At 48.2% G+C, this 18,927-nt stretch overlaps 1 protein-coding gene across 1 annotated transcript in view; it reads right to left on the bottom strand.

The window, feature by feature from the left end:
* Positions 1 to 818: 818 nt before the first annotated feature.
* The window catches only part of stx1b (syntaxin 1B), a 32,917-nt gene continuing 14,808 nt past the window's right edge, over positions 819 to 18,927 (bottom strand). Inside the window, 9 exon segments of the mRNA NM_001102876.1 lie at positions 819 to 997; positions 2,484 to 2,594; positions 2,682 to 2,819; positions 4,943 to 5,016; positions 5,236 to 5,344; positions 6,060 to 6,133; positions 6,497 to 6,571; positions 7,406 to 7,505; positions 8,353 to 8,427. Coding sequence (NP_001096346.1) covers positions 917 to 997; positions 2,484 to 2,594; positions 2,682 to 2,819; positions 4,943 to 5,016; positions 5,236 to 5,344; positions 6,060 to 6,133; positions 6,497 to 6,571; positions 7,406 to 7,505; positions 8,353 to 8,427 — 837 coding nt within the window. The 3' untranslated portion in view covers positions 819 to 916.

Here is an 18,927-nt window from a genome sequence, read left to right as displayed (position 1 = left end):
TGGTTGTACTGGAGGAGTTAAAGAAATGGTATATGCCGATATTATTTCAAAGAAGAAACTGAAGATAGATGTCAGTGAGCATATAATCATTTCCCTGCCCCACCAGATACACAGCAGCCATGACACGGCACAATGACACAACAAGGAGAGCCAACCACATGTCTCTTTGCTCAGCAAACGTCTAATCCCGCATCCATTTGCTCTGCACATTCTTCCTCGGGCATACAACCAGCACACACGCCAGCTTCTCTCCCCCCAACCGCAATCCCCTGACTGAAAACGGAGGAATTCAAGCGAGAAAACACACACACAAGACTTTGGCAGGTAACAGAAACACACTCAGCCACCAGTCAAGATAAAAGACAAAGTAAAGCGCCAGGCCGGACCCTCCGCCACCACCACCATCAGTCCGGGGGTCCCTGTGGAAAACGTCCAGCAACGTCAAATATACACTTTGTTTTCTTTTTTTTTTTTTAACCTTAACAAATGAAAAAAACAAATTAAAAAAAAAAAAATAAATAAAACAGACACAGAAATAAAACAAGGATTTTGGGAATTTTTGCACCCTTTTTCGCCCCCAGGAGCTGTGGGTGACAGATGAAGCTTTGGCTTTAGGTTCACGTCAGGTAACCCCCTTTTGTGAAGCATCAGTGGGGTTTAATTCACTCCGTAAGGGCAAGGCAGACCCCCCCGTAGGCTTGAATTAGCTGATGGTAACCTAACTCCTGCGTGAAACCCGCAGAGGCGAAATGGGCTGATACACTGAAAGCCTTTCCAAGCTGTGCTTCCAATACTTGCCATGTAAATTATATGATTTCTTTTTTTTTTTATTTCTTTTTTTTTGTTTTGTATTCTTAATTGACTATTTTCTTTTTCCCTTCCTTTCCTTTATCTGAATCTGTGCATTTGGATTCTTTCAGAGTCCCAGGGTCCCTCCAATAGAGGAAGCCAAGACTACACCGAGTACTACACAACAGATTATGATCATAATCTTCTTCTACATACCCCAAAAGCATCATCAGCGAAGCAGGGAGGGGGACAGGAAAACATGAAGAGGAAAGAGGTGAGAATATTAGGAAAGAGAGTGGGAAAAAGAGACAGCAGGATGGGATTAAGGAGAGAAAAAAGAGAGAAATGATGTGTAGGAGGGGATCCCAGAGAGAAAGGGCAGGCATGAAAGAGAGAGGAAAAAAAGAAAGAAAGCGTTATAAAGTCAGCAATATACAAATATTTGAATAGAAAATCCTAATCATACACATAACTGATAGAACATAACTGATAGAACATAACTGATAGAACATAACTGATAGAACAAATTGAGTCCACAGGTTTATTGATGATATACAAAGTAACTAGAATGATACGTAGATTGTGGGCAGGGCCCTCTTCCCCTCTTGTTTCGGTTATTGGTTTTATATGTTACTCTGTATGTCCAATGTATGGAACCCACTTATTGTACAGCGCTGCGGGATATGTTGGCGCTTTATAAATAAATGTTAATAATAATAATAATAATAATACCTGCTCTGTCTAGTAAGCTAATGGAGAGAAGGCACCAAACCTGTGTAGAGCCATGGGGAAACTGGTATTGATATAGACAGTAACTTGGCTAAGTAATACAAAAATACACCCCACTCATGGGTTTTATAGGTTAAATGATATTGATATAGACAGTCACTTGGTCATCTAATGGTGAAGAGGCACCATACGGTTTCAATAAGGTTGACAGGTAAACTAGATGCTGTATCTCTCTCGTTAACCAATATAGAGGTAACACTATTCTGTTTTTGGTTCATTAATGATGATATGTGCACAGTATTTTGTGATGCACATTCTAGTTGGCCAATGGAGAAGAAATGCCACCACGTTCTAGATCATGATGTCTGCCGTTCCTCTCTAGCGGTAGATAGATATGGATGGCCACCCTGTTCCTGGACGTTAAAGGAAATGAACTTATTTTCTGCCACTGGGAATATCTATAGGAGATGCTGGACCCACATATAAGAAGAAAATGGTCCAGAGTATTCACTCCTATTTGTAATCTAGGCCCCACGTGCTAAAACCCCATGGGTGGCAGAAACATTTATGTCCATGATATTAACTGCCACAGGACAAGACACATAACAGATTTCTTGATCTTTGCCTCCACAATGGGTCTCGTGATGAAGATTTTAATGGCTTTACAACCATGCAGCTGATTCCCAGGTTTATCATTCATTGTATTCCTTTACTTGGGGGTAATGATTTGTATTGGCGGTTGGATCTATTAGTACGTGGGCACAGGCAAATAACCCAGGGCTCTCCAGCAGTTGATGATCTACAAAACCCAGTATCATTGCCTAATGTGCTATCTTGGTCATCTTGTAAGCAAATTGATGGACCTTATGGTGAACTACAACAGTGAGTACTGTAAGTACAAGGGGTGTATTTATGCCTTGCCTGGAATGTGGCCTGTAAGGAATACGTGAGGTGCAGTTACTCACCCTTCGCGCTTTGCTCTGATATTTAACAGCTTTCTTAGTATCAGACACTGCTCTTTCCACATAATCCACAGAGTGTTCCACGTTGTACTCAATTCGGTCAATCATCTCCCCCTGGAATTGAGTAAAGGAGGGGTATTAGAAGAGTAATACCTCCTACAGTAATACCCCCCACTCATTTCTACCACATTGTTTACTTACCTGACTTTCCACCAGCATGGCCATATCTACAAACATGTCGTGCAGCTCCCGGATACTGTTCTCCAGCTTGATGATCTCATTGTGTCTTGTCTCAATCTCATTTAGAGCTTGTTTGGTCATCTGGGAGTCCATCTTGATCTGCAAGTGGCACAAAACACAAACATGATACAAATATATGTCTTTCTTGCTTCTTGTTTCTCTATGGCAAGGTGCAGATTTTTATGGACAGTTGGTGAAGAAGCATTTGTGTTTGTATAGCATCTGCATCTGTGTCTGTAGCCTGACAAAAGGGAAGCCCTCTATGGATCACCTTAATGGTCTGTCTATGGCAGAGGCGAGGTGGGAAAAGCAAGATGTTGTGTGACTGGGTTATAGAAAAGCAGAGCTCTTTGCAGTGGAAATACCTAATGGTTGGTGACTAGAAGAAGACTAGTGGACTGTATGTACTAGAAGAGGACTGTATGTACTAGAAGAGGACTGTATGTACTAGAAGAGGACTATATGTACTAGAAGAGGACTGTATGTACTAGAAGAGGACTGTATGTACTAGAAGAGGACTGTATGTACTAGAAGAGGACTGTATGTACTAGAAGAGGACTGTATGTACTAGAAGAGGGCTGTGTGTACTAGAAGAGGACTGTATGTACTAGAAGAGGACTGTATGTACTAGAAGAGGACTGTATGTACTAGAAGAGGACTGTATGTACTAGAAGAGGACTGTATGTACTAGAAGAGGACTGTATGTTCTAGAAGAGGACTGTGTGTACTAGAAGAGGACTGTATGTACTAGAAGAGGACTGTATGTACAAGAAGAAGACTGTATGTACTAGAAGAGGGCTGTGTGTACTAGAAGAAGACTGTATGTACTAGAAGAGGACTGTATGTTCTAGAAGAGGACTGTGTGTTCTAGAAGAGGACTGTATGTTTTAGAAGAGGACTGTATGTACTAGAAGAGGGCTGTATGTACTAGAAGAAGACTGTATGTACTAGAAGAGGACTGTATGTTCTAGAAGAGGACTGTATGTACTAGAAGAGGACTGTATGTACTAGAAGAGGACTATATGTACTAGAAGAGGACTGTATGTACTAGAAGAGGACTGTATGTACTAGAAGAGGACTGAATGTACTAGAAGAGGACTGTATGCACTAGAAGAGGACTGTATGCACTAGAAGAGGACTGTATGTACTAGAAGAGGACTGTATGTACTAGAAGAGGGCTGTATGTACTAGAAGAAGACTGTATGTACTGGAAGAGGACTGTATGTACTGGAAGAGGACTGAATGTACTAGAAGAGGACTGTATGCACTAGAAGAGGACTGTATGCACTAGAAGAGGACTGTATGTACTAGAAGAGGACTGTATGTACTAGAAGAGGGCTGTATGTACTAGAAGAAGGCTGTTTGTACTGGAAGAGGACTGTATGTACTGGAAGAGGACTGTATGTACTGGAAGAGGACTGTATGTACTGGAAGAGGACTATATGGACTAGAAGAGGACTGTATGTACTGGAAGAGGACTGTATGTACTGGAAGAGGACTATATGTACTAGAAGAGGACTGTATGTACTAGAAGAGGACTGTATGTACTAGAAGAGGACTGTATGTACTAGAAGAGGACTGTATGTACTAGAAGAGGACTATATGTACTAGAAGAGGACTGTATGTACTAGAAGAAGACTGTATGTACTAGAAGAGGACTGTATGTACTAGAAGAGGACTGTATGTACTAGAAGAAGACTGTATGTACTAGAAGAGGACTGTATGTACTAGAAGAGGACTGTATGTACTAGAAGAGGACTGTATGTACTAGAAGAAGACTGTATGTACTAGAAGAAGACTGTATGTACTAGAAAAGGACTGTATGTACTAGAAGAGGACTGTATGTACTAGAAGAGGACTGTATGTACTAGAAGAAGACTGTATGTACTAGAAGAAGACTGTATGTACTAGAAAAGGACTGTATGTACTAGAAGAGGGCTGTATGTACTAGAAGAGGACTGTATGTACTAGAAGAAGACTGTATGTACTAGAAGAAGACTGTATGTACTAGAAAAGGACTGTATGTACTAGAAGAGGACTGTATGTACTAGAAGAAGACTGTATGTACTAGAAGAAGACTGTATGTACTAGAAAAGGACTGTATGTACTAGAAGAGGGCTGTATGTACTAGAAGAAGACTGTATGTACTAGAAGAGGGCTGTATGTACTAGAAGAAGACTGTATCACGCCCACACCCCCAACTCCATCACCAAATTACACACATCATCTGTGAATATTGCCAGCTTTCCACTCTCCAACATGTCCTCAAGTTCTTCATTGGTTGTTGTTCTGCCAGCTGTGTGATACAAAAGGAGAGATATCAGTGCTGAAAGTTTTAAGCTATTGGAAGACTAACTATACCTGGGTAGTACTCTGCTAGAATCCTACTCCCTTTGCTCTTTGGTGATAACCCTAGTTTAACTGCCTTAATTCCTACATTGGGCCTTCCAACTTGTGTGACCTTTTTTGCTCGTATGCCAACTTTCTCAGACAAGGACAACTATGGTCAACGTACTGATCTCCAGCTGTCTCTGGATACGGTCCTTGCAGCGATCCCTGTACTTGGACTGCGTTGCATTGTATTCTGTCATCACCTCCACAAACTTGCGGGACAGAGTAGAATGCTGGAAAGGGAAAGGGAAAGAGTTTCAGAAGGAAGAACAAGTAATTATGGGTAGGGATTATAAAGGACAGGAATCAAAAAGGAGTAGAAAGAAGCACTTTGGATAATAAAGAATGCTGGAAAAGGTAGAGCCCGATCAGAATAGAGAATTAATATGATTGATCCATGGATGTTGAACAGTTAGAGAAAGGAATAACGAGGGACCGAGTAGCAGTGAAGAAAGGGTAGATGCAACAAAGTAGTGTAATAAAAGCGGTACTAGTGATCAAGGAGGGGTAGATAAGTACAAATAATGATGGAATGGCCAGAAGGGACCTAGAATGAACTAGAAAAGGGAGAACCAGTGACTGTAGAGTAATAGAAAAAGGAGGCAAAAATGATAAGGGATTATGAAAGATTGTGAGTGGTAGAGAAGTGGTGGAGAATGGAAAAGAGTCACTGAAGAATTTCAGAGAAGGAATAATGAGTGATTAAAGAACCAAAGTGACGATAATGATGCGGTGGAGGTGGAATCATTCTGTGTAGCTGCACTATTAGGCTTTATTAGAATAGCAATGGCAGATCCAGGTAATGGCTGGGAGAAGATGGCTTCCCTGAAAAGCTTACAATATAGAAGAGATGATCTTACTGCTGAATTTAGAATGGGGGTTTGCGGTATGGCCGCACCACAGAGATGGAATAAATGAAGGTGTGAGAGTGGCCTGGGTGCCACTTACCTGGGTTTTTCGGATACGTAGGTCAGCTGAAGAACGATTCAATCCCTCCTCCTGCTCAATGCTTTGTTCAATTGCTATGAGTAACACAGGTTCCAGGGTATTAATAGCATATACATACATTAATGATAGCACTTATCTAAGGAAAAATCAATCCCTACTCAAGATACCGTGACTATGGGCTTGGTGATGTCTTTGCCTCGGTCTTGTTTTGGGTTACAAAGTGTTGTACTATTGGCAGACTGGGCCAAAGAGCTTTGCACCCATGACCCACAGTGGTAGCACCATGACCTTCCTTGCCATTGCCACTCCACCCAAACGTTGCTGGGCTAGAAATGTGTTTTATAATGTGGCCCCTGTCAGTATCTGGAGATCCTAAAAGCCAGACTGAAGCAACACCGCCCACCTTTGATTAAGCCACACCCCTTAATGGAACTGACCTTTCAACTTGGAACGAACTTTGTTGGCCGTTTTCTTGATGTCAGCGGTGAGATCCTCCAGCTCCTGCTTTGTTTCTACATGAGCAAAGAAGGAAAAAAATTGAATAGAATACAGAAAAGTGGAGAGGACAGGACTGAGAGAGGGATTAAAAGAAGGAATTGGAAAAATGCTGATAGCTGGTTGAGCTTTAAAGGGGAAACGTAGTTATTTTCAACCTAAGCCATATAATTAGGACTTGTATTGAAAACAGGGTTCTACTGACCCCATACAGGCACCAACAGAGGCCAAAACATATTCTAGATTTCCATTTTGGTCAATAGTTAGACTATGGATCAAACAAATGGAGGGATATGTTCATATATGGGAGGGTTTATTGGTTTCCTCCTCTTCCAACACTTTCTCTGAGCCAAACAACTGGGACTGGGAATAATTCAAATGAACAGTTCAGAGCATTTTATTACAACCCAAAGTCCATGTTGTGTGGGAATTAAATGGAGACTGTTTGTACAGACTGTTCTATCCTGCTCTGTGTTGTGGTTTTGTGGGATGTTAATGGGAATATGCTTTCTTGCTGGGCACAGTATCAATGATATGGAAATATCCCCCTCGGAGAAGCCAAAAACAGGATGTATAGACCGTATAGACCATTATTTCCTTCATAGTTCTCTATGTATCTATGATGCAGCCCCTTATAGAAGTATTTTAGTCAGTTGGGTTGTTCCTAAAGCTCTTCCCACCTACATCTCCCTATCTTTCTCCTCTCTACACGGCACCCAATGTCCAACATGCAAGGTCCCTATCTCCTCCAGCTATAATTAACCCCAAGCTATGTACCCCTCCATGGACACCCTGTCCTTCCTCCGCCTTTCTCCTGTCTCCCCCATGCTTTACCAACGTTCCCCACTCACTCTCATCAGGGTTGGGTGCAGCTAGGATAGCACTGTGCTGCTTCTTCACCTGCTCCACATCTTCTGACAGCTTCTCAATGCAGCCCCGGATCTCCTCCACCTGTGGAAAGAGACATTGCTCTTCAGAGGCAGGTATCAATCAGGACATGAAGCCTAAATCAAATGCTGTTACTCTTCTTTTTGCACCATCAAAGAGACTTCACTAACGGGAACATCAAACCTTGAAGATACATTGATTTAAAAAGCTGAAAGACTTTGTCTACACCATTGATATTAGTTTCACATACATCAAAAGCTTGACAGGGCATGGTTAACATGAATTTGGTAAGAGATATCTTTGAGTTTTAAAGAAAGGACAAACAGTAGGTGTTCATTGCAACTTTGGGAGCAGAAGGCAGTTAATGAAATGACCCATTCCCTTTATCTTTAAGCCTGGGATACAGACCCAAGCAATGGAATTGCCCCCAACCCATCAGTGGATGGAGGAGCCCTCTCTCTTGTGCTCTGCCTTTGAAGTTCTTTTCTGTTCTGCTCTTATTCTCTCGTTCTATAATTCTGATTTCTTGTAATACACATTCCCTTACTATTATGTAATTCCCCTTCTCCTCCTGCTTCTTCAGGCAGGGAAATGTTCACACATCTGTTTGCCTGGACTTGTTGGTGAGTAGACGAGGAGAGGTGTTTTGATTGATGTTTTTACAGTGTGGGTTGGTCTACTGTTTAAAGATGTCAATTTGGAGGAAGTGATTGGCCATAGTCAGACTCCAGGACCTCAACTATTGGTCCGTAATGGGAGTGCTTTTTGCTTCAAGAAGTAAGCAGTTGAATTTGTATGGTCATCTTTGCTTTGGGTCACTGTTGTGTCCGTTCAGGATGATGAGAAGGGACGGACTTGTCTCTGGCAATTAAACTCCCAACTTTGATCAAATGGATTGGAAACAACTCACCTGCTCAAAGAATTCATCCATAAAATGGTCCCGATCCACGTGCACAATCTCCTCGTCATCGTCGCTATCTTTAGCCTGGGTAGAGAGGGCGAGAGTCAATAATAACAATGAGAGAAAGGTTGAGAGTGAAGGAAAGCACAGAGGGTAGAAGAGACGCAATGTAGGCAGTGAGGGTGAAGGGGACACACAGTCTGGTAGGGTATTCTGGTTCTGTAGGGTCATGACCAGGAAGCAGAAGGCGGCAGTTTGGCCATATTAGCCACCAGTGGAAAATTGTAATGAAAGATACAATAAAATGAAGATAAATTAGAAGTGGAGAGGGTATCTTTTCACTGCCCTAACATATAAGGCTTACCAGCACGCACACACAAAAAGGCCTGAGGTAGAAAAGGGGTTAAATCTAATGGCACAATGAAACCCAAGGAGATAGAGTACAGGCCTGCTGACACAGCACAGGACACAGGCCACGGCCAGACTGACAAGGTCAAAGAGACACAGTGAGTGTGTAACACAAACCTCCCTACTGGCAGATGAGGGAGACGGCAGATAACGGATGACAGTAGGGAAATACAGAAGGCAAATTTACAGTAGAGGCATGAGGGGAAAGGGTATGGCAATAGAAAGGGTCAACCTAAACAGGCATCATGTGATCTCAAACCCCCCCCTGCATTAAGTACAGCCAATCCAAGATCCCGCTCAGTCTCTCAAATAGCACATTAAATGAAAGGAGCCCTGGGCAAGGAATAAACCACTTGAAATGAAGGAAGGGGGGGCTACCCTTGCACTGTCACAGAGTTACAACACCCGCTTCTGCCGTAGATCAGCAATATGAAGGAGGCCAAGGCCGTCCCTGACGTCAGTATTCCAATGCAAGCTATGCAACTTGTGGGCCAGGACTTCTGCTCCGAGGCTAGCGGCTACGTGGCATATACAGATGAAGCTTACATGATACATTCATATAATATATCTCAACTTACTGGGCCCCACAGCAAAATCTTATTGGGTCCCACAAACTCTTTCACAAACACATACTCCAAATGCACATTAACCAGGGCACATTGGGCCTCTATACGGCCTATCCAACAGCCATGGCTTGGCCACCATCAATGCCCCTAGGCCTTATTGTTACTCCCCTGGGCAGTACAATGCTAACACACCAAGGGTAAATAGTCAAGAGTATATGGGGGGGCCTAGATTTCCAGTTCAGTAGGATGACGTAGTACGAGCATCAAGAAAACAGGCTCTACAGGGTACGGGAGGGGTCTCTATGAGCCTTTCTAGAAGAGGGAGGAAAAATTCCGTAAGAGTACAGTAACTAGGCATTTAATATGCATCGGGCTGTGTAAGCTGTAATCAGAAGGGCAGGCAGGAGGCAGTCACGGGGGGGTGGAACAAAGGCAACGTCCGCTTTCTCCACAGGAGCCCCTGCCATGATAATATCTGTGTGTGCCGAGTCAGTGCGATTCATTCCCATCATCAATGGCTTCACTCACGCCAATACACATGACTCACTGACACCTTATTAATCCCATTAAACATGAATCACAGAGGGCACAGTCACCTCTCGCCACTGTGCGGAATGTCACTTAGACAGCCGCATCCGGACGCACTCAGCGATGGGCCAAATGGGCGGAAGGCGCGTAATATGGGGCATCAAATGTTTCCTACGGGTTACAGGTTTGATTTCGTTATTGAGTTACTGAGTGCCCATAGGCTTCTATATCAGGGACACACTTGCCCAAAGCTTTCTCTTATCAAATAAGACCCCTACATATGTCATTCCAGTAGCCCATGACTTGCTAGACCAGTGGTTCTCAACCTCCCTAATGCCGCGACCCATTAATACAGTTCCTCATGTTGTGATGACCCCCAACCATAAGATTATTCCAAAGACCAGAGGAAATATGTGTTTTCCGATGATCTTAGGCGACCCCTGTGAAAGGGTCGTTCGACCCCCCAAAGGGGTCCCGACCAACAGGTTGACAACTGCTGTGCTAGAATGATCAGGTTATTACACAATAACACAGAGATTCCATATAAAATGCTAATACAGGATACACACCGCTCTCCTAAATGTGCTTCCCCAATCATCTCAATAACGTTGAATAGATCCTTTATTGATCCCACTCTAACCCGGCAAATGGATCCATCTCAAAGGAGCAGAGGTCGGATCCAGCGAACCCCTCATCCATTAAATAGTGCATCCCAACAGGAACATGGAAGTGACTTTGGCTTCTACTAGAGCAGGGATCCCCAACCAGTGGCTCGGGGGCAATATGTTCCTCACCAACTCCTTGGATGTTGCTCACAGTTGCTTCAAAGCAGGGGCTTATTTTTGAATTTCTGGCTTGGGGGCAAGTTTTGGTTGGATAAAAACCCAGTATAATGCCAAACAGAGCCTTCTGTAGGCTGCCAGTACCACATAGGGGCTATTAAGTAGCCAATTAGAGCACATATTTCTGCCCCCAGGAACCTTTTTTCATGCTTGTGTTGCTCCCCAACACTTTTTCCATTAAAATGTGGCTCACATAAAGGTTGGGGATCCCTATACTACAGGAAGGAATACAAAGGGTGGGGCCAACCTGTGTTCAAGCCCCAGATCCATTGTATTTGTTATACAGGATTTTCAGACCTTATTGAAAGGCCGGCTTTGACAGGGGATTATGGAACCAGTAAGTATCTAGGGAAAGGCACAAACTGCAAGTCCAACGCAGTTAGAAAAGCAAGAGAATGCAAATAAGCATTAACATTAAGAGCCCGAAGATCTTGACATGAGTAGGAGGCCAAATGATGCATTAGACAGTGGAGCAATGGGAAGGAAGAGGGCGAGACAACGCTTTATAGAGAGACTGCAGCTCAGCACTATATATATATATATATCTCTCATCTATAGGACTGACTTTTATTGATTTGGATATTGAATTTGGTTCATCCTCAGTAATATCTGTAAATTAGCTATAAAACACTACAATGTTTAGCCCCTTGCCGTAGGGTAGAACTGCATATTGCAAGGGCAGAACCAACCTGTTGCCAAGGAGACATATAGGATAAAGGAAAAAACCCCTAACCCTGTAGGCAATTATGAATAATATACGGTGCTGGTTTCCCTTTGGGCTAAACATTAACCCTATCTGTAACAATGGCCCCTTTATTGGAGCTCCCTATAGATCCTCTCAGGTCCCTGTCTGGGTTTCAAATGAGGGGTGGGCGTGTCCTAACGGTCCCTGCCAGAAGCACAGTAGGAGGGGGAGAGCCAATCACAGCCCTGCAGTCACACAAGCACAGACAGGCTTCAGTTCCCTATCAGGTCAGCCTAGCTGCTGATTGGTTCCTATCCTACAGTGCCGCCGGCCCCCCTGCACAGCCTGGGAAAGAAGGCAGCAGGAAGTGGCCCAGATGGGCAGCCACAGGGCAGGTGTAGGTATGGGGTCCCAATGGGCCTGGGAGAGATACAGGGCAGGTGTAGGTACGGGGTCCCAATGGGCCTGGGAGAGATACAGGGCAGGTGTAGGTACGGGGTCCCAATGGGCCTGGGAGAGATACAGGGCAGGTGTAGGTACGGGGTCCCAATGGGCCTGGGAGAGATACAGGGCAGGTGTAGGTACGGGGCCCCAATGGGCCTGGGAGAGATACAGGGCAGGTGTAGGTACGGGGCCCCGATGGGCCTGGGAGAGATACAGGGCAGGTGTAGGTACGGGGCCCCAATGGGCCTGGGAGAGATACAGGGCAGGTGTAGGTACGGGGCCCCAATGGGCCTGGGAGAGATACAGGGCAGGTGTAGGTACGGGGTCCCAATGGGCCTGGGAGAGATACAGGGCAGGTGTAGGTACGGGGTCCCAATGGGCCTGGGAGAGATACAGGGCAGGTGTAGGTACGGGGTCCCAATGGGCTTGGGACAGATACAGGGCAGGTGTAGGTACGGGGTCCCAATGGGCCTGGGAGAGATACAGGGCAGGTGTAGGTACAGGTTCCCAATGGGCCTGGGAGAGATACAGGGCAGGTGTAGGTACGGGGTCCCAATGGGCCTGGGAGAGATACAGGGCAGGTGTAGGTACGGGGTCCCAATGGGCCTGGGAGAGATACAGGGCAGGTGTAGGTACGGGGTCCCAATGGGCCTGGGAGAGATACAGGGCAGGTGTAGGTACGGGGTCCCAATGGGCCTGGGAGAGATACAGGGCAGGTGTAGGTACGGGGTCCCAATGGGCCTGGGAGAGATACAGGGCAGGTGTAGGTACGGGGTCCCAATGGGCTTGGGACAGATACAGGGCAGGTGTAGGTACGGGGTCCCAATGGGCCTGGGAGAGATACAGGGCAGGTGTAGGTACAGGTTCCCAATGGGCCTGGGAGAGATACAGGGCAGGTGTAGGTACGGGGTCCCAATGGGCCTGGGAGAGATACAGGGCAGGTGTAGGTACGGGGTCCCAATGGGCCTGGGAGAGATACAGGGCAGGTGTAGGTACGGGGTCCCAATGGGCTTGGGAGAGATACAGGGCAGGTGTAGGTACAGGTTCCCAATGGGCCTGGGAGAGATACAGGGCAGGTGTAGGTACGGGGTCCCAATGGGCCTGGGAGAGATACAGGGCAGGTGTAGGTACGGGGTCCCAATGGGCCTGGGAGAGATACAGGGCAGGTGTAGGTACGGGGTCCCAATGGGCCTGGGAGAGATACAGGGCAGGTGTAGGTACGGGGGCCCCTATACTATTAGAAGCTAAAGTAATTAAAGGACGGGGTGGAGTAGCCATAAGACTGTACATCTAATGCCACTTTGGGTATTTATGGTTCTGCCGTTATCTGACCCGACTGACATGCCTGCTGCAGGCTAATCTGGTTACATTTGTGCTGCAGAATCTACAGGAAAAGAACCCATTTGTGGTTTAGTTGTGACCCAGGCTGACGGCAGAAGGACACAGCATGACCTTCCCGAATAAACAACCCCCCCCCCATACCCGGCCCAACGCAATGGGCTGCCGGAGAGACCTGGGCAGGCAGGGTCTGGGCCGAGCAGCAAATATTAACGTGGTCGCTCGTGGGTTAAAATCCCCAGAGCTTTTGCACAAATTACCATTTTGATTCATACGGCGACGCGGTGCCAAACGGAAAAGTGCGGCCGTCGTATATTAACGGAGAACAACTAGAACCCGAGAGCCAAAGGCTTAATGTAATTGGAACCGGAGCAATCGCAGAACCCAATAAATTATTTAGCTCTTTCCTGCACCGCCAGCTCTTTCTCTGCCATCTTGGCCTCGCCCCGATCCAGAAAGGCTGTGATGTCATTGGCGCTAGTGACATCACTGGCGCACTAGGAATTCTAGTCGGGGCCTTTTCCTACACGTAATGGCCGCTGCTTCTGCCCTCTGCATCCACCCGGCACATTAGGCCGTGTTTAATATTTCATTCCCCTCCACAGGCCCTCGCTAATGGGGCTCCATTGGACCTTTTTCAGCTTGTGGCCCCCAAGCGCTGGGCACTGACACCCCAAGCATACTATATACAGTGTGGGACAGGGATTATTGGCCCCCAACATTTCATGGCACAATGTGGCCCCCAAGCGCTGGGCCCTGACACCCCAAGCATACTATATACAGTGTGGGAATGGGATTATTGGCCCCCAAGCACTGGGCACTGACACCCCAAGCATACTATATACAGTGTGGGACAGGGATTATTAGCCCCCAACATTTCATGGCACAATGTGGCCCCCAAGCGCTGGGCCCTGACACCCCAAGCATACTATATACAGTGTGGGAATGGGATTATTGGCCCCCAACATTTCCTGGCACAATGTGGCCCCCAAGCGCTGGGCCCTGACACCCCAAGCATACTATATACAGTGTGGGAATGGGATTATTGGCCCCCAACATTTCCTGGCACAATCTGGCCCCCAAGCGCTGGGCCCTGACACCCCAAGCATACTATATACAGTGTGGGAATGGGATTATTGGCCCCCAACATTTCCTGGCACAATCTGGCCCCCAAGCGCTGGGCTCTGACACCCCAAGCATACTATATACAGTGTGGGACAGGGATTATTGGCCCCCAACATTTCCTGGCACAATCTGGCCCCCAAGCGCTGGGCACTGACACCCCAAGCATACTATATACAGTGTGGGAATGGGATTATTGGCCCCCAACATTTCATGGCAAAATGTGGCCCCCAAGCGCTGGGCACTGACACCCCAAGCATACTATATACAGTGTGGGACAGGGATTATTGGCCCCCAAGCACGGGGCACTGACACCCCAAGCATACTATATACAGTGTGGGACAGGGATTATTGGCCCCCAACATTTCCTGGCACAATGTGGCCCCCAAGCGCTGGGCACTGACACCCCAAGCATACTATATACAGTGTGGGACAGGGATAATTGGCCCCCAAGCACGGGGCACTGACACCCCAAGCATACTATATACAGTGTGGGACAGGGATTATTGGCCCCCAACATTTCCTGGCACAATGTGGCCCCCAAGCGCTGGGCCCTGACACCCCAAGCATACTATATACAGTGTGGGAATGGGATTATTGGCCCCCAACATTTCCTGGCACAATGTGGCCCCCAAGCGCTGCACACTGACACCCCAAGCATACTATATACAGTGTGGGAATGGGATTATTGGCCCCCAACATTTCCTGGCACAATGTGGCCCCCAAGCGCTGGGCACTGACACCCCAAGCATACTATATACAGTGTGGGACAAGGATTATTGGCCCCCAACATTTCATGGCACAATAGGGCCCCCAAGCACTGGGCACTGACACCCCAAGCATACTATATACAGTGTGGGAATGGGATTATTGGCCCCCAACATTTCATGGCACAATGTGGCCCCCAAGCGCTGGGCACTGACACCCCAAGCATACTATATACAGTGTGGGAATGGGATTATTGGCCCCCAACATTTCATGGCACAATGTGGCCCCCAAGCGCTGGGCACTGACACCCCAAGCATACTATATACAGTGTGGGAATGGGATTATTGGCCCCCAACATTTCATGGCACAATAGGGCCCCCAAGCACTGGGCACTGACACCCCAAGCATACTATATACAGTGTGGGAATGGGATTATTGGCCCCCAACATTTCATGGCACAATGTGGCACCCAAGCGCTGGGCCCTGACACCCCAAGCATACTATATACAGTGTGGGAATGGGATTATTGGCCCCCAACATTTCATGGCACAATAGGGCCCCCAAGCACTGGGCACTGACACCCCAAGCATACTATATACAGTGTGGGACAGGGATTATTGGCCCCCAACATTTCATGGCACAATAGGGCCCCCAAGCACTGGGCACTAACACCCCAAGCATACTATATACAGTGTGGGAATGGGATTATTGGCCCCCAACATTTCATGGCACAATGTGGCCCCCAAGCACTGGGCACTGACACCCCAAGCATACTATATACAGTGTGGGAATGGGATTATTGGCCCCCAACATTTCATGGCACAATGGCACAATAGGGCCCCCAAGCACTGGGCACTGACACCCCAAGCATACTATATACAGTGTGGGAATGGGATTATTGGCCCCCAACATTTCATGGCACAATGTGGCCCCCAAGCGCTGGGCCCTGACACCCCAAGCATACTATATACAGTGTGGGAATGGGATTATTGGCCCCCAACATTTCATGGCACAATAGGGCCCCCAAGCACTGGGCACTGACACCCCAAGCATACTATATACAGTGTGGGAATGGGATTATTGGCCCCCAACATTTCATGGCACAATAGGGCCCCCAAGCACTGGGCACTAACACCCCAAGCATACTATATACAGTGTGGGAATGGGATTATTGGCCCCCAACATTTCATGGCACAATAGGGCCCCCAAGCACTGGGCACTAACACCCCAAGCATACTATATACAGTGTGGGAATGGGATTATTGGCCCCCAACATTTCCTGGCACAATGTGGCCCCCAAGCACTGGGCACTAACACCCCAAGCATACTATATACAGTGTGGGAATGGGATTATTGGCCCCCAACATTTCCTGGCACAATAGGGCCCAATTGGTCCGGTTGGCCCAAGGCCAGCCCTGAATGGAGTGGTCAAAGGTGGGCACAAGTGGCAGCCTAAATAAGCTGAGCCTGTCCCTACTAAGGTGACATAAGGAGATCTCCTTCCATTACACAGAAGCCATCCCTGGATGCAGCTGTCCCATATTAAAGAGACACAAGGAGATCCCCAGGGAATGGAGCCAGCTGATTGGCTCGCTAATCCCAGCTCCCAGGCAGCAGAACAAAGAGCCATTAAAATGACAAGCGATTGCGGTTCCTCGCCCAGCACCGCGACCAATTGTGCAGTAAATGCGCAGCCTCCCAATGAATCTTGGGACAGATGGATTAGCCTGTCGTTCCGCTACTGACTCAGACCCATCATGCTTTGCTTCTCTCTAGCCTATCCCTGCGCATTCCCTTATGGCTCCTGTATTGCAGCCACTGCAGCAAGCGTGCAACACGGCAGGCAGAGGTGCAACTGCTGGAAAGGGTTGCTTTGCTAATTCGGCATCAGCTGAAGCTGAACTACAACTCACAGGGGCCTAATGGTAGTCACTAGCCCTAATGGTAGTCACTAGCCCAAATGGCAGTCACTAGCCCTAATGGCAGTCACTAGCCCTAATGGCAGTCACTAGCCCTAATGGCTACTAGTAGGGTGTCCACCTCACCCCTTTACTATCGGCCACATATTTATTCCATTGCTGGTTGGCAATTAATTAAGATGCACAATGCATGGCTGCATGGAAATCAATTCAGTCTGCAGCATGCATCTGAATGAATTGCCAATTAGCCATGCAGGATGTGGATTCAATATGTGGCCGGTATTAAAGTGATATGGCAACCCTACTTATTGGCTTTTTGCATACCTGAAGCATTTCAACAGTGAGTGAACTACAAATCCCAGCATCCACCTGTCCTGCAGCGTCTTAATAATATTATAAGGCAACCCAACTCCATTGGATGAACCAGATCACGTGAGGCATCGGGGACCCTTAGTGCAGCATTTAATGGAGGCATACCTGATTAGTCACATGATCTGGAAACCTGATTTCAAGTCCCAGCAGACCCTTCTATCTCTTCCATTAAATTATTAATATTAAATTAATATTTTAGGCTTCCACAAACTGTAAAGGCCGGGATATTCCACATCTAAATTTCTTATTGATATACCCCCTGCCTGAAACCCATGCCGGGAGGGGAGGGATATAATGATGCAGATCTTGCACTGAAATAATCACATTTATTAAAGTGTGAGGGGGGGGAGTAGAAAGGGGACACTGTGCGATGAGAGTGGTGGGGCCCTTGGCTGGGGGGGGTGCGGTCAGAGTGGTGGGGCCCTTGGCTGGGGGGGGTGCGGTCAGAGTGGTGGGGCCCTTGGCTGGGGGGGTGTGGTCAGAGTGGTGGGGCCCTTGGCTGGGGGGGGTGCGGTCAGAGTGGTGGGGCCCTTGGCTGGGGGGGGTGCGGTCAGAGTGGTGGGGCCCTTGGCTGGGGGGGGTGCGGTCAGAGTGGTGGGGCCCTTGGCTGGGGGGGGTGCGGTCAGAGTGGTGGGGCCCTTGGCTGGGGGGGGTGTGGTCAGAGTGGTGGGGCCCTTGGCTGGGGGGGGGGTGGTAAGAGTGGTGGGGCCCTTGGCTGGGGGGGGTGCGGTCAGAGTGGTGGGGCCCTTGGCTGGGGGGGGTGCGGTCAGAGTGGTGGGGCCCTTGGCTGGGGGGGGTGCGGTCAGAGTGGTGGGGCCCTTGGCTGGGGGGGGTGTGGTCAGAGTGGTGGGGCCCTTGGCTGGGGGGGGGTGGTAAGAGTGGTGGGGCCCTTGGCTGGGGGGGGGGTGGTCAGAGTGGTGGGGCCCTTGGCTGGGGGGGGGTGCGGTCAGAGTGGTGGGGCCCTTGGCTGGGGGGGGGTGGTCAGAGTGGTGGGGCCCTTGGCTGGGGGGGGTGCGGTCAGAGTGGTGGGGCCCTTGGCTGGGGGGGGTGCGGTCAGAGTGGTGGGGCCCTTGGCTGGGGGGGGGGGTGGTCAGAGTGGTGGGGCCCTTGGCTGGGGGGGGTGCGGTCAGAGTGGTGGGGCCCTTGGCTGGGGGGGGGGTGCGGTCAGAGTGGTGGGGCCCTTGGCTGGGGGGGGTGTGGTCAGAGTGGTGGGGCCCTTGGCTGGGGGGGGGTGCGGTCAGAGTGGTGGGGCCCTTGGCTGGGGGGGGTGTGGTCAGAGTGGTGGGGCCCTTGGCTGGGGGGGGTGCGGTCAGAGTGGTGGGGCCCTTGGCTGGGGGGGGTGTGGTCAGAGTGGTGGGGCCCTTGGCTGGGGGGGGTGTGGTCAGAGTGGTGGGGCCCTTGGCTGGGGGGGGTGTGGTCAGAGTGGTGGGGCCCTTTACTTGGGTTTTACACTGGGCCCCGCCGGGGAATATAAACAAGAAAGGAAGGAAATTAAGAGTATAGTACAGTTTGATAGGTCAGTTGCTGGTGTTTCTCTTATGCTTCAAGCCAGGGAGCATGCTCAGTATCCCTGGTCTCCTACACTGTTACAATATAATATATTACTCACTGGCATTACTCTTACTCAGCATTATTATAGTCTATTACAGGAG

Source organism: Xenopus tropicalis, chromosome 9 (genome assembly GCF_000004195.4).
Source record: "Xenopus tropicalis strain Nigerian chromosome 9, UCB_Xtro_10.0, whole genome shotgun sequence".
NCBI classification, from domain to species: Eukaryota; Metazoa; Chordata; class Amphibia; order Anura; family Pipidae; genus Xenopus; species Xenopus tropicalis.
Note: the sequence above shows the minus strand (reverse complement) of the source record. Positions and strands in the feature narration are given on the sequence as shown.